At 38.8% G+C, this 15,733-nt stretch overlaps 1 protein-coding gene and 1 long non-coding RNA gene across 4 annotated transcripts in view; one reads left to right on the top strand and one right to left on the bottom strand.

Annotated features, from left to right (window-relative positions):
- 4931428L18Rik (RIKEN cDNA 4931428L18 gene) overlaps positions 1–15,733 on the top strand; it is an 81,579-nt gene that overhangs the window by 21,155 nt on the left and 44,691 nt on the right. The window lies entirely within an intron of this gene.
- Positions 1–15,733, bottom strand: part of Lgsn (lengsin, lens protein with glutamine synthetase domain) — a 28,445-nt gene that overhangs the window by 3,224 nt on the left and 9,488 nt on the right. Inside the window, exons 2-4 of one of the 3 annotated variants that reach the window (NM_153601.1) lie at positions 12,004–12,136; positions 10,978–11,139; positions 4,554–4,720 (exon numbers count right to left, since the gene is read on the bottom strand). In NM_153601.1, coding sequence (NP_705829.1) covers positions 4,554–4,720; positions 10,978–11,139; positions 12,004–12,136 — 462 coding nt within the window. Of the gene's footprint in view, positions 1–4,553; positions 4,721–10,977; positions 11,140–12,003; positions 12,139–15,733 lie in introns of those variants that run through there. The other 2 variants (XM_030254460.1, XM_030254462.1) reach the window with 2 other exon arrangements.

The raw sequence follows: 15,733 nt of genomic DNA, 5'->3' as shown, positions 1-15,733 counted from the left end.
GTTAACATGAAGTTAATAAAACTGGACAGATTCGTTTAAAAAACAAAACAACAACAACAACAACAAAAAGTTTTACCAGCAATATGAACTAACCAGTACCCTCTGAGCTTGTGTCTCTAGCTGCATATGTAGCAGAAGATGGCCATCACTGGGAGGAGAGGCCCTTGGTCTTGCAAAGATTATATGCCCCAATACAGGGGAATACCAGGGCCAGGAAGCAGGAGTAGATGGGTTGGAGAGCAGGGTTGGGGGACAGTATAAGGGACTTTTGGGATAGCATTTGAATTGTAAATGAAGAAAATATCTACTAAAAAATGAAAAAAAAAGAAACAACAGAAAAGAAATTTTAAAAAATAAGAAATAGTTTCTATCTACAAACAACAGCAACAGAACAAAACAAAACAACAAAATGCTCCCTCCAGGCATTAGTGAAACTCTCTTGCATCTGAGTCCTGTCAAATCATTGTGGGTAGCATTCTCCATTGGATGTTACAGCCACTATCTACATCACCCAAGGTCACCATTTCAAAACTCAGATCTGATCTTGTCAATCACTTCTTTCCAACCATCTCAAAGACCTCTTAGGATGGTGATGAAAATGCTCAACAGGATCAGCGAGCCTGTGTGTAAAGCAAATCCTAGGCAACTTTTTTGATCTTGTAACCAAAAACCCACTCTTCCTTACTATGTGCTGTAGCCATATCAACCTCAGGCTTTTTCTTTCCTCTAGCCTCAGGGCAAATACAAATGTTATTCCTTTTGCCTCCATACTTTCTCTCACAAGCTTTTTCCTAGTTCAGTTTTATTCTTCCTTAACTTCAACTCAATTATTAGGTCCTACCTGTCACCCCAGGAGGGCCATGGTTTGTTAAACTCCAAAAGCCCTATTGACCGGGTCTTTCCCAGAATATCCAGAGACTAACAGCTCAACCACAACACTTGGATTTCAATCTTGGGAGATCCTGAGCAGCAAACCAAGATGGGTTGTATGTGACTGACTTCTGCTCTATAGAGCTTACAGCTAATAAATAGATGTATATAAGATAAAATAATTTTTTTTAAAAAATTGGAAATTATATAAGAATCTCAACAAGCCTTGATATGAGTAGAGCAAAGATCCTGACAGTTAAAAGTGGTGTTAGTAAACTCAGTGAGCATCATGGGGTTACTACAAACATCCCAACACTACACAAACAACATAAGTTTGCTCACATCATCATCAGAAACCCCCCCAAAATGGCTACTGTGTAGGGACAGGTCATATGGACTGGTTCCTTCACAACCTATCACTTTTACATATATTTTCAAGTGCTATTGACTTAACTGTGTTTAAGACCATTCCTCTTATCTTCTTGTTTTCTTGGTTGGTTGGTTAGTTTGTTGGTTGGTTGCAACACAATCTTCATGTAAGCCCAGGCTTACCTTAAACACACTGCGTTGAACTAGAACACCCAGCCTTCTTGCCTCTGCTTCCTGAGTGCTAGGATTGCAGGTGTGTACCACCACATCAATCCCCAACATTTGCTACTCTTTGGAGTTGTACATGTAAATTTTATGCATTCTCACATGCATGTGCATGGGCACGTGTGCTCACACACATACATAAAATATTTTAATTCTAAATTTTAATGGGAAGAATGGTGTTGTTTCCCTATTTGATCATTTTGAGTTCAAAAATCTATATGGTAGTCATATGTTTCTGAGATGGGTTTCTAAAATAAATGTGTTTTATTCACGAAATTTGTGAGAGATCACACAATCTAAGTCTGTGTTACATTCCCTTTGCTGTGAATAGTGGAGAACAGCTGGTCATCACTGGACTCTGACAGTCCTTTGAAACCTGGGAGAACAGCAAATTTTAAGACTATTTAATCTGTGAGTTTCAGAGCACGTTTTCCCCCTAATATTCTCTTTTCTTTACACATTTTTGGACATGTAGCAGAATTCTCACCATTTTCCATTCACTGTGGGACATATCTAAACTTCTGTATGAAGGTCTGAATAGCATAAATTCTCTTATTATACACATAGTAGTGAAGCACTAAAATGGGTTCATACTTCAAGACAGATCTCTCTGAACTTGATAGAAAATTTAACAGACTAAGTTAAAACCCTTTGGCCCCTGTTCTTTGGAGTACAATGAAGTACCTTTTGAAACAACCAAAGCATTGGATATGAGATCTACAGTAATATGGAACACTTTTATTAAATCTAAGATAAAATTCACATGATCCATATATGATCTAAATCAAATCAACCCTTTGATAGAACAAGATTCTGTACGTTTGTTGAAACGTGCTAATGTCTGTGAGGCATTTAGCACAGTGCCAGTCACATGGGAAACTCTCTAAACAACAGAGATATCATTGACCCATGCGTTTCTTCTTTGGCTTCCTCCAATGATGTACCAGCCATTGCCTCTATTCTCACCAGATGATCTGGAGTTTTCTTTTGTTTTTAGAAAACCAATGTTAGCATTTAAAATAAGAAGCGACACTTACTTCAGAGAAAAGAAAAAAGGAATATTAAAGCTGAGCTAGAGGCAGTAGATACAGAAAGATACAGTAAATACTACTGAACTGTTAAGTGACAAGTCACAGGCTAGTGTCTCAACACTAAGCCTGCCTAGCTACTTTAATGTGAGAAAGTCTTTCTTAATTCTAAATATAGGGACATATTATCTCTTCTAGTCATTAATCTGATTTATTAGTTTCAATTTGGCATTTTATTTCCATAAGTCAAAATGTTTTCAAATGATTCTTGTAATCCCAGTGCTAAGAAGAAGTTCACATGGGCTCCGACACCCACCCATGCTGAAAGGAAAGCTTTGTTTCTCCTACAGAGTCTCACTAGGTATACTAGCCACACTTCTGGGTAAAGCTCCACCTCCATCAGTAGATGCCCAATACAAGGCAAACTCAATGGTATTTTTGTAGACTTTTTTTGTCTCAAATTGCTTTGTTTCATATATTTTGGGTTCTACTTTTATGGTGTGTGTGAGAGAGAAGGAGAGAGACAGACAGAGACAGACAGACAGACAGACAGACAGACAGACAGAGAGACAAGACAGAGAGCAAGAGGGAGAGAGAGAGAGGGAGAGAGAGAGAGAGAGAGAGAGAGAGAGAGAGAGAGAGAGAGCAACAAAGTATCAGAGTCAGAGAGTTTCTTGTTTTCTTTGGGGGTTTTATTTGTTTGTTCTGTTCTTATTTTATTTTATTTTATTTTATTTTATTTTATTTTATTTTATTTTATTTTTTGGTTTTTTTGAGACAGGGTTTTTCTGTGTAGCCCTGGCTGTCCTGGAACTCACTTTGTAGACCAGGCTGGCCTCGAACTCAGAAATTCACCTGCCTCTGCCTCCCCAGTGCTGGGATTAAAGGCGTGCACCACCACGCCCGGCTTGTTTGTTCTGTTCTTTAAAGAGAGAAAGAAAGAGCATGGAGTGTGTTCAGGTGGGGGATCTGGAAGGAGTGAAGAAAGGGGTAAACCATGGTAAGAACATGTTGTATGAGCGTTCTTTTCAATAAAAGAAATCTAAGTGACGTATTTACAAAACAAAAGACTATTAAATTTACATTTTTGCCTAAGAAAATTTTCACATATTATATATATAATATAATGTATGTATGTATGTATGTATGTATGTATATATATACATAAGATATATTTTTCACATATTTAATATATGCAAATGTTTTAATATATGTATATATTATTCAGATTAGCTTTCACAAATGTACTTATATGTTCACCATAAAGTGTTGAAATTATTTAGTCTTAAATCACTAATATTTATGATACAAATACTAATGAATATTATACCTTCAGAAGTTCCAAAATGAATTTGAAGTGTTTTGTTTAACAATTCATGCTCTCTGATTATAAAGTTAGAATAAAAGAATAATGAACTCTGGCTACAGGAAGGAGAATTATTTGAAAATGGGAGAGTAAGAATAAGCACCCCAATGAAAAGGATACAGATTGGCTTAAAGTAAAGAAAATGACCCTAGAAAATCCTAAGATTGTATCCAGAGATGAAATATTTTTTGATACCACTATTTTCAAATTTTAATATTTATTTAGTCGTCTAACAACAATTGTGTATATTCATATCTGAATTACAGCTGAAAGAATATGCCTTTTTTAATCTAGCAAAGGAAGCATCTCTAGTTAATCATTTCTACCTTCTGCTTTCTTGTTTTGCTCTTGGGTCTTGGGTTGCAATTTTCTCATGTCAAATAAAATATAATCTTTATAATTGCAGTATGAAAGAGAGAGGATAGTTCTGTAGAGTGTGATTATTTGAGGCAGAAGGACTGAAATAACCTGCATAATTAGTTTCCTATTTCTATTGGGTAAAGGGATTGTTATTGCGTGCTTGTCTCCTTGGGGAGCAATAATACATATGGGGAGGGACAAGGAAAATGGCAAAACAAATTATTGTATTTCCACGCAAATTACTGTATAGATTACAAGAAAATGTAGATGAGTGCTAAACAGCATCTGCTTTTTAACAGTCATGAAACCACACTCAGCGTAACTGTAAAACTCACTTGAAAAAACTGTGCGGGGATGCTCTTAGATCTGGAGACACCGTGCAAATCTGTTGCTTCAAATCGTACAAACTGGAGGTGGTTTTTGGCCATTTCTTGTTTAATGTGTTTCATTCTAGCAGAAAGTTGAGGCGGGTTAAAACTCTGAGCATTGTACCGGGTGGGATCTGTAGGGTAATAATTTGAAATCACTAGATCAGGATGGACCAAAAGGCAATAAGGTAGGTGTATTGAATTAGTCACTAGGGTTACAAACAAGAGCAATACATGCCCATCACACGACTACAACTTCACACAGAGATCCCACCTATCTCTCACTTGCCTTTATAGTCATCCCAAGAGCACTGTCTAAACACCCTCAGGGACTGGTCATCAGTTAGGACTTGTCAGCCTAAAAATATGGGGGCATCATATGCTTACTGGAAACACTTGTTTGTGAAAATAATCAAAAGAAAAAAAAAGGAAAAAAGATAAAACCTTTGCTCATGGAAGACAATGGATAACCTGACAGCATTGGTCTTCCCAAAAGTTACCTTCCATCTTTGCAATGGCATCTGAGTCCTAGAAACACATCTCTATGTCAAATTTCACAAGTATTTAAGAAAGATATCAAGAATGGGAGTAGAGATGAAAACTTGGGGTTCTTGGCCAATTTTTTTAGTCAGAAATATAATAAAATATCCATTTCCAGTATGTTAAGATAATCTGAATATTCTAAAATTTGGGATCTAGGAAAGACTTTGGATAAAAAGTTAATCTAGTCAGTTCATTAGACTGAGTCACTGAGAGACACACATAGCGGGAGCCCAAGCCCCCAACCTCTCTCTCTCTCTCTCTTTCTCCCTCTCTCTCTGTCTCTCTGTGTCTCTGTCTCTCTCTCGCTCTCTCTCTGTCTCTCTGTCTCTCTCTCTCTCTCTCATCACACACACACACACACACACACACACACACACACACACACACACACAACTGTCAATATGGAATCTAGAATCTAGTTTTCTGGATTCAGTGTAGGTGGCTTATTACCAGGGTGTGAATGGAGTGCATAGATAAAATGGTCAGGTCCAGAACACGCATTATAAATGCCACTATCAGAACCTTTAGAGATGGTGACAGAATGCAGAGTCAGCACAAATCAAGATACCCATGTTTTTCCTTTCATGCCTGGCAGCCTTCCCCCTCCCACTGTGTCTCTGCTTCTTCATTGTTAAAATATTACCCAATTGTTATGAGGATTAAACAAGGTATTTAACAGTGCCAGGAGTCAATAAGCACTATGTAAGTGCTACTTAAATGCAAAAAAGTGAACCCAATTACTTTAACTCCAATAAATGGTGCTGTGAGCACGCCCGCATTTGAACACCCATCAATCTGTCACACCACGAACATCAAAACAGCTATAATTTTTAAGTGATAACTGGGTATCAGTTTTCAAGATATAATTAGGCTTTAAAATAAGCATGAAGACTGACAGTCTGAAAACACAGATTGAGCAGATTTTAAATGCATGAAGCATGAAAGAATCAAATTACTGGTGCCACCTCTGTACATATATTAGGTATAACGTCCCACCATGGATATATCTGGCTACCCCAGGACTCTGACACTTTAAAACTACCATATAACCTTCCATTCAACACAAACAATTACAGTTATGCTGTAGCAATTAGAATGTTGCATGCTAAATCAACAGTTGGTGTGTTCCTACCTTATTCTGAAACATTAGGTGTTTGTTCAGCCCAAGTTGAATAAAGTTGCAAATAAAACTCATAAGCAGCTTAAAATATGGAAGTCTTCATATAAACAGTATTTCAGACATTATAAACAGTTCTGTATAGGATGTCAAGCAAACTCTTTTTGTCTTGCAAGAAAAAAAGAGGCCATTCTATTGCCTGGCCAGGGATGAGAAAACAGGTTACCTTATTAGCATTTGTCTTATCTGTATCTTCTAAACTTCCTAAGATAAATAGCTATTGTTTTATAGATTTCTCTTGTATTTCTTTTTTTTTAAATTTCTAAGCATACAGATGAACAAGTTTCATCTTGACATATATAATCATGTGTCATTGTCCTTTACTCTATCTAGTAACTTCTTCCTTGGTCTGCCCAGTTCTCTTTCCCACCTCCAAAAGTCCCCTCTGCTTTATTTTACAATGAAAAGAAAATATCCACCCATTTATAGTCAACTGTTCAAGGTCAATATTTTTATCACCACCTACTTATCAAATTAAGTACTCAGAGTACTACCCTCAAACTATCTTGTTATCACATGGGGGAAACTATTGGCATTAAAATGTGGCATCTTTGAATGAAAAGGAGAGATGATTTGGTAAGGTGAGGGACTGGGGACGTTAAGCATGGTCATCTGGAGCATCCATGAAACATGTCTGCAGTTGTAACCTGCCAACTCTTGATTCACAGAAGGCCATCCTTACTGAGCTGAGGCTGAGCAGTGAGCACATGCATTCGCATTCTCAAGACGCAACACCTGGTACTGAAGAGGAGGGGGCGTAGTGGGAACTTGTATTCTTTTTATTGAAGACCAGAGTTAATGGCCAAAGGTATCGGCAGGGATGTTTCTTCTGAGGCTTCTCTCTTGGACTTAGAGTTGATGATCTACATGAACTTCTTTCTATTTGAGTCCATGGGTTAATGTCTCCTATGAGTATACCAGTTACCGTAAATTAGGGCCCCGCCTACTGGGTACCTTTAACTGTAATAACCTATTGACAGATCTTGACTCCAAATGCAATCTAAGGTGCTGAGGGTTAGAACTATGAGAATTTTGAGCTACCTATTTCAGCTAACTGTACTATCCCTATCCCATATTCTTCAGTGTCCTTTATTACCATGAAACATGTTGGCCATGCTTCAGAGTCACCTGTTTGATATCTATCTGTCATTCTCTTGCATGCCAGTCTATAAGAATGGGACTCAGGTCTGCCTGCTCTCATAGCCACAACACCTATAGAGATGTTGACCATCACAGACACTCAAAAAATATGCCTTTGGTGGATAAGTTTGTGTGTTAGTGAATAAATTAATATATCCTTTATGATCTTACCTTGTCTTATTATTAAGTAAAAATTTGCATCAAAACTTTTAGGATATATATCCTTAGTATCAAATTTTTCATTTAAAATTTCAATCTTTCACCAAAAAAGAGAACCCTGTCTAACCTCAATTCATTTTGAAAACATCAACTCATCTTGATGCATCATAGTCTGAGCTTCTTCCCTTCAAATAAATCATATTTGTTACTTCCAATTAACCCTTTCAGTCAGTCTTTCCCAGCTATACATGATGGATAGCAGGCAGATAATTACCAGCTCAGGGACTCATTTGTGTTTCTTCCAGTGTGATTCCTGGGATATGTTCTCCTGTCCTATCCCCTCAGAGGACAAATAAATTAAATCAATGTGCTTTTTATGGGGCAAGTTTTACTGCTCTGTTTAGGGAGAAAAATAAGGAAATATTAAAGAAAGGAAAATGCTCGAAGCCCATGAGCATGTAGAATGCCTTAGAGAAATACCATCCATATTCTGAGACAACAAGAACATATTCAGTTTCCAAGAAAGCCACTGCTGCTTATAAGGGATGGATTGAACAGGGATGTGGGCTTCCAGATATAACAAATCCAGGACTGGTGCAGTGAATGAAGGTGCTTCCAGCACAGCCTGATAATTCAAGTTTGATCTCCTTACCCCAAAATGGAAAGAGGACTCTCCAAAGTTCTCATCTGATCTCTATGTGTCCCATGACTCGTATGCACTGGCAGTTATACATGCATTATAACACACACTACATCATCATCACCATCAAAATGTAATCATTATCTATTTTATTTATTAAATTTTATTTATTTATAATTATTTTCTATAATAAATATAATAAAATAAATTATTTATAATCATATTTTTGTAATAAATATAAAAATATATTGTGTTGTTTATTGCTTTAATAATAGTTGTTATTATTCATATTTAAAAACAAGAAAGAAATAGAAATTTTAAGATGGGGACAACTGCCTATGACACGTTCTCTCTAACACATGTCACTTGTTCCTGGGATTCTGCCTTCCCTCTCCAGAACCCCTAGACAATCATTCATGATGCTGAAGTGTGCATGGCCATGTGAGAATACCCACTTAGTGCAATGAGGCCATGTCTTCTAGACAGAGTGTGTCAGTCCTAGACAGTGCTACTAAGTCCAGTTGGCACAATAACCAGGTGCAAGCCGTTAAAAAGGCAAGTAAATAAATAAAATACTGCAAGGGCAAAGGAACTGATCTTGAAAAACTTAAGTTATTTTGGGGGGGAAAAATCTCAGTGTAGTTGAAAGTACTTATTGAAATTGCTTCTACTTAGGTGAGGTATCAGTTTTCACATGTATTGTTGTATGATACATTGGTGGTTTATTGGCTATAAGAGCTTAATCCAGGCTAATCAATAATGGTGCCCACACCCCTAGTCATATCTAGTACAAAGACAGGGCAAAGCACAGTGATTTTTTTTTTTATTTAAGATTATTACACCCAAATTCCATCTTTGTTTTTCTGTCTGAAACTAGAGCATATAAAACAACATACACAAAAACATGTAAAACATACACCTTATAGACAATATAACCAGTATTCTATGTTAGCCCTCCCAATGTTTAAAACCCTGTTTAAATTTATTGGAAATACTTAACTATTAGGAAATGTTATGTAATGAAATTCTGAGTTCAAGCTTTCCCTAAACAATGTGGTAATCCTGGCTGGACACTTTTCCACAGCATCGTTCCTGGAGCCCTGGGGTAGCCTAAGTGGCACACCCAAGCTTCTACCTCATGGGGTCACAAATAAGAGTAGACACAAGCAATACATATTTGCAAAATAACCCTTCAAGCTGAATCTGGGCCGTGCTTTGTTCTACTGATTTCTCCTCCCTAGCCTCTCTGCCGTTGTACTGTCTGCTTCTGATGCACACAGATGTCAGAATGGCTGCTCTTCTCTCCGTGGAGAACACAAAGCAAGGCACAAAGAACATGGGGGATGAACATTGCCATGGCAAAAGGCTATGGTCCTTAAAACAGGAAATAAGTCTTGCAGTATCGAGGCAAGATCTTAGAAGCTCGGGGGTGGTTTTTAATTTGTTTTGGTTTTTATTTTGGTTTGGGTTGGGTTTCATTTTTCCTGCTAGAGGTGCAGAAGAAGGGAAATTCAGATTGATTCCAGGCAGAAGCATCGTCCTGAGCACTGCTGGCCCTCAAACATAGAGCCAGAGAAATGATTCTGAGACAGAGGAACCACCCAATTTTGGAAGGAAGCAATCTAACAATTAGACTGGGTTCTCTCTGCATTCTGAATGAACTCAGATGTGAATCTGAGGTTTTTAGAACTCTGTTTGTGACCATGAGTTGTGTTAGCTGAAGAATGTGAATACAGATGGAGCCTTGCCTTGCAGTGTTCATTTCCTCAGGTCCTGTGTGTAATAAAAAGGGAGAGGCGAGAAGGGTGAGGAGAGGTCTGAACAGTACCCTTGCTCCCTGGGCATTCCCCTCACAGTGCTTAGAAGGTTCTGTCTGTTAACAGTACCTGTATTTACCTAGAGGTTGTGTATCAGCCAGTCAGTCAAACAATGTCATTTGTAATAGTGACTTTGTACACATTCCTACTTGTCCCCCACAAGGGCTGGAGACAGAATTAAGTCCAATTGCCAATGCAATATGGTCCAGTAAAGTCCCTGGGTATCAATACTAAAGTGAGCATCCTGAGCTAGCAAAACACACTGACAAGTGATGCTGTTATTTGTGTCCCCCTGGGAAAGAACCAGTGAACACCCATGTTTAGTGTTTTCCTAGAGTTTATACCACACATTATTTTAGCCTTTTATGTTATAAAAGTTATGTTTCAATAAACTGTGGCCTGGATTATAACAGTTTTCATAGCTTCTGCCTGTCCTCTTTGCAGATACAGTTAGAGACCCCTAAAATTAGTCACTGAAGCTGGTAATTGTCTCTAATTTCATAGACCACTGTATTCCCACTTTTTAATCTATTCTTTATAGACTTCCTCAGAGAATAAATGTCTCTTTTTTAACCAGTTTCTATCTCTTGTATCCAAGAGGGTGTTAACCAACACACTGATGCACCAGGAAAATTATTCAGCAATCTGAGACTTTGAATGATCAAATTTCATTTTCAGAGAAGACTCGAGTGCTCTCACCCATGGCAATCCCACCTTGGTTTCCTAGATCAGTAGCCTGAAGGGTAATGAGGCAGCAAAGTGCTTCACAAACAGATGTGGATACTCTCCTCTGTGTTGCCTGGGGCCTGGGATCTTCACCATCATCAGACCATCTCAAGTTCAAAGATCAACTTGGAAACAGTGACTTGAAGCACTTTCCTGTTTCCTCGAGAATCTTTCGAGGTAATTACTTACCAGTATTCGGGCTGAATTCAGCATCAGGAGCACCGGCTAAGGCACTGGGAAGCGAGGGTTTTACCACTGGTGTCGGGTGGTAGGCATCTTTGGCACTGTGCGAGGACCAAGACTCAGCAGAGCCAGGTTTGCTCAGATCTGCTATTTGGTTTCTGGACATCTCTGTGATAATAATGGAAAAAAAATGTCAAAACACGTTAGAATTGTTTTCAACCATCTTTAACACAGCGTGAAGATTGCTTGAAAAGATCCCCTTCCCATGAAGTGACACACCCAACAGGGACAGTGGGTGTTGCCTGCCCTAGATGCATGCTGTAAGGAAGTATATTGTCTGTAATAATAATAAAAAATAAAAATAAAAGCCATTAAACCCCCACATACATATACAACAGAGGACTGCCTCCTGGTCTGGCTCAGTGATAAAAGAAGCATCTAACCCTGGAGAGGCTTGAGGCCCCAGGAGTGGGGAGACCTGACGAGGAGTGGGGGGATCCTCTTGAAGATGTGGGGAGAAGGAATGGGATGTGGAACTGTGGAAGGACGGATGGACCTGGAGTGGGGTAACGACTGGACTGTAAAAAAAGAAATAAAAGTGTTAGAAAAATAAAATAAAAAAGCTGTTGGGGTCTGGTTTTATTGTTAGCATGGGCTAGCCATTTCATTTGCTTCCTCTTTGAAACACCAGGAGTGACCTCATCCCTACTCAGCACTATTTCAGATCTGTTAGAGCACCGTTAGAGTTTCAGCAAGTGGATTAAAAACTCCCTCCAGCGTCTCTCCCACTCTGCTTTCCATCCCCCACCTGACACCAGCATCCGACTCCCTTCCCTTGAATCCTAAATATTTTGAATGGCTATTTCTCTATAGTTGACGTGAGCTTATATCTGCCATCTTCCATGCAGCAGTACTTTGCATCTTTTCATCCCTTTGATTCTCCAGACAGAGAGGAATGTTTTATGGGGAGGAACATGAAATCAAAAGTGCCCCTGTCCAAACCAATCACAAACAGACAGAGTAGCCACATACCACTGGAATTGGCCTTGGCGATTTCTTCCCCATCCATTGAGCAAAGATGTGGTTTGGTGACTTTTCTCCTTGCCCTTCTCAGTTTGCTCATCCTGCTGCCTTCAGTCACATTGCCTTCATCTTTTGCTGTGTCCTGTCATAATTTGTAAACAAAAACTCATGTAATATACCATGTACCCAGCTGGATTTGGACTTAAATTGAGCACAGGACATTCTCTAAGGGAAGTCACTTCCTTGTCCCTTTTGATGACTCAGAGGCTAATTTTTCTCTACCTTCTTTGACCTATGTTACAGAAAAATATTAAATAAATTAAGCTCTGCCGACAGGAACATGATATGGCTATTCTATGAGAGGTTCTACCAGCACCTGAACAATACAGATGCACATACTCTCTGCCAACCATCGACTGAGCCTACGGACTCCAGTGGAAGAGCTAGGGGAAGGACTGAAGGAGCTTAAGGGGATTGCAACCCCATAGGAGGAACAATATCGACTAACTGAACCACACAGAGCTCCCAGGGACTAAACCACCAACCAAAGAGTATACATGAAGGGACCCATGGCTCCAGCTGCATATGTAGCTGAGGATGGCCTTGTCTAGAATCAATGGAAGGAGAGGCCCTTGGGCTTATGGAGATTTGATGCCTCAGTGTAGGAGGATGTTTGAGCGATGAGGCAGTGAGTGAGTGGTGGAGCACCCTCATAGAAGCAAAGGGGAAGGGGGAGGAGGGGGATGGGTTGGGGGGGTTGTGGAGGTGTAACCAGGAAGGGGGTTATCATTTGAAATGTTCATGAATAAAATGATTGATTAAAAAGATAGATAAATGGGAAGAAAGAGAGCTCATATCTACCTATCAGTGCTTGTTTATCTTTACCTCAGAATGTTTTAAATGGCTTAGACTTTAATAATTGATAAAACCATCTCTGTTAAAGGTTTTATTTGATGACGTTTATGTTCTCTAGTCATCTTGACCAAAAGCACAAGCACCTGAATTTTGGATTCTCCCCTTTTGCCTCATATCTCCCTTTTATCTCATATCTCCCCTTTTACCTCATATCTCCCTTTTACCTCATATCTCCCCTTTTACCTCATATCTCCCTCACCCGTTCTCGCCCTTTTTACACCAATATTAACTTTGATTCAAAAATGAGTTCCATCCACTTGTACCTTCTTTGAAACTTGACTTAAAAAATATTTATTAGGATATGCAAATGAACATCACTGCAACATTTGCATGCATGTATGTAATATAATGGACCTTGCCCAGATTCACCCTCTTGTTGCCCATCTTGACTTCCCTTCCTCTGGTCTTGCCAGTGATTTGAAATATCTGACTCGAGTTATTTTATGGCTTGATAAAATCTAATATACATTAAAAGCAAAATATACAAAATAATTAGACACTATTGTGGATGCCAACAAGAGCTTGATGACAGAAGACTGATATAGTGGTCTCCTGAGAGGCTCTGCCAGTGTATTCTGTATTCTGACAAATACAGAAGTGGATGCTCACAGTCATCTATTGTATGGAACACAGGGTCCCCAATGAAAGGGCTAGAGAAAGTACCCAAGAAACTGAAGGGGTTTGCAGCCCCATAGGAGGAACAACAATATGAACTAACCAGTACCTCCAGAGCTCTCTAGGACTAAATCACCAACCAAAGAAAATACATGGTGGGACTCATGGCTCTAGCTGCATATGTAGCAGAGGATGGCCTAGTTGGACATCAATGGGAGGAGAGGCCCTTGGTCCTGTGAAGGTTCTATGCCCCAGTATAGAGGAATGTCAGGGCCAGGAAGCGGGAGTGGATGGGTTGGTGAGCAGAGGGAAGGGGAAGGGGATGGGGGCTTTTGGAGGGAAAACCAGGAAAGGGGGTAACATATGAAGTGTAAATAAAGACAATATCTAATAAAAAATAAAGTAAAAAACAGGATAAAAAGAATTTTCAAGCAGGGAGTTAGGCATTGAGGAAGTTGGCAAGGGTCCCCAATTGCTGGTAATAGAAACAGTCACCTGTGCAAGCATGGGATACAAAATCAATCACTGGAAAGAAAATTTTACCTAGTGTTTGTGTTTTTAGGGTTTCTGTGTGTGTGTGTGTGTGTGTGTGTGTGTATGTATGTGTGTATATGTATGCATGTATGTATATATGTGTGTGTATATATATATATACACACACATATATATGCATGTGTGTATGTATGTGTGTATATGTATGCCTGTGTGTATGTATGTGCATATGTATATGTATGTGTGTATGTATGTACATGTTTGTATGTGTGTGTTTGTGTGTGTATGTGTGTATGTATGTGTGTGTGTTTGCCAGCAGCAAATTTTGACTTGAAGTGAGAGAAAAGTGAGAAAGTAAAGGCAAAGTCTGTTCTAAATGTTTTGAGCTGCTGTATTTTTAAAGAGCACGTTTTGACAGGTCCCATATACAGGGAAGTCATACAAGTACATATCAAGAGCAGCTGCATGCTGAGCTATACCAATTTATCATTAAACCACTCAAGTATGTGAAGATGAAAGAGGGAATGGCAATATGTAACTTTGATGAATTGTGATTATTGTTACTAGATGAGTATATATTTCATGAAACGTTTTTTTTTTTATTTTAACAATTCTTAGTTTCGCACACAAAGTAATGTGTTTTATTGATAGTCCCTTCTTGGAATTTTATGACTTATCAAAACACTGAAGTCTTTTCACTTCAGGTAATCTTACATTTGATTGTATAGACTACTATATGATACTTTATTTTTCCTAATAGTTTAGGGCTTCCTTCAAATATTTGCATACATTTCTCAGTATGTTTTTGATAAGATAAAGCAGTGATATTGGATGTAGGCTTACTTCCAAAATTATTTGTCCAGGAATATATAATTTTATTTTTGAATGCCTTTACATAGACATTGTGGATATTGTACAGAAGTGCTATTTTAAAAGATTCACTGGTCTCTGAGCTGCCTCACACTGGTCTTAGTCTGAGCCCCTCAGGAATTCCTCTTGATGTACAGGTTGAAAGAACCATGTGAAACAAAATTAAGACACCTCCAGCTGCAAACTCCAATGTCAACTGAATAAACAAGAGAGTTACAACATGCTAAATTGAGCACATTGCCGTACAAATTTCCTGGCAAAACTCTTAAGGTAAGGATTCTCTGGTTTTCAGATGAGAAAACTTCAAGGCCACAATAATGCATGGAAAGTGAAGTTCCCCTAAATGTCTTCTGAACATCCCAGGTCCAATTCTTCTTCCCAAGAGCCAAATGCCCAAGATAATTTTTTTTTTTTGTGACATAGCAGAAGTAATTGACTGAGGTACCAACCTGAAAAATCCGCCCATATGAGTCCCAGGAATACCGGGGTGCATGCATCGTACCCAACAAGGTACTTCTCTTAACAGAGAGGAGTTGTTTCTGATAAAGAATATATTTTAGGGCTGGAGAGGTAGCTCAATGGTTAAGAGCACAGGCTACTCTACCAGAAGACCCAGGCTCAATTCCCAGCATCCAAATCACAGCTCACAACTGACTGTAGCATTACTTCCAGGAGATCCGACACCCTCATACAGATATATGCAAGCATGAAAACAATGTTTTTTTTTTTAAGTAATACATTTTAGCCAGGTGTGGTGGTCCATACCTTTAATCCCAGTACTCAGATGGCAGGGGCATGCAGATCTTGGAGTTTAAGGCCAGCCTGGTCTACATAATGTACTCTAGGA

This window comes from Mus musculus, chromosome 1 (genome assembly GCF_000001635.26).
Source record: "Mus musculus strain C57BL/6J chromosome 1, GRCm38.p6 C57BL/6J".
In the NCBI taxonomy this organism is placed as follows: Eukaryota; Metazoa; Chordata; class Mammalia; order Rodentia; family Muridae; genus Mus; species Mus musculus.
The sequence above is the reverse complement of the archived record's forward strand: the minus strand, read 5'-3'. Positions and strand labels throughout refer to the sequence as shown.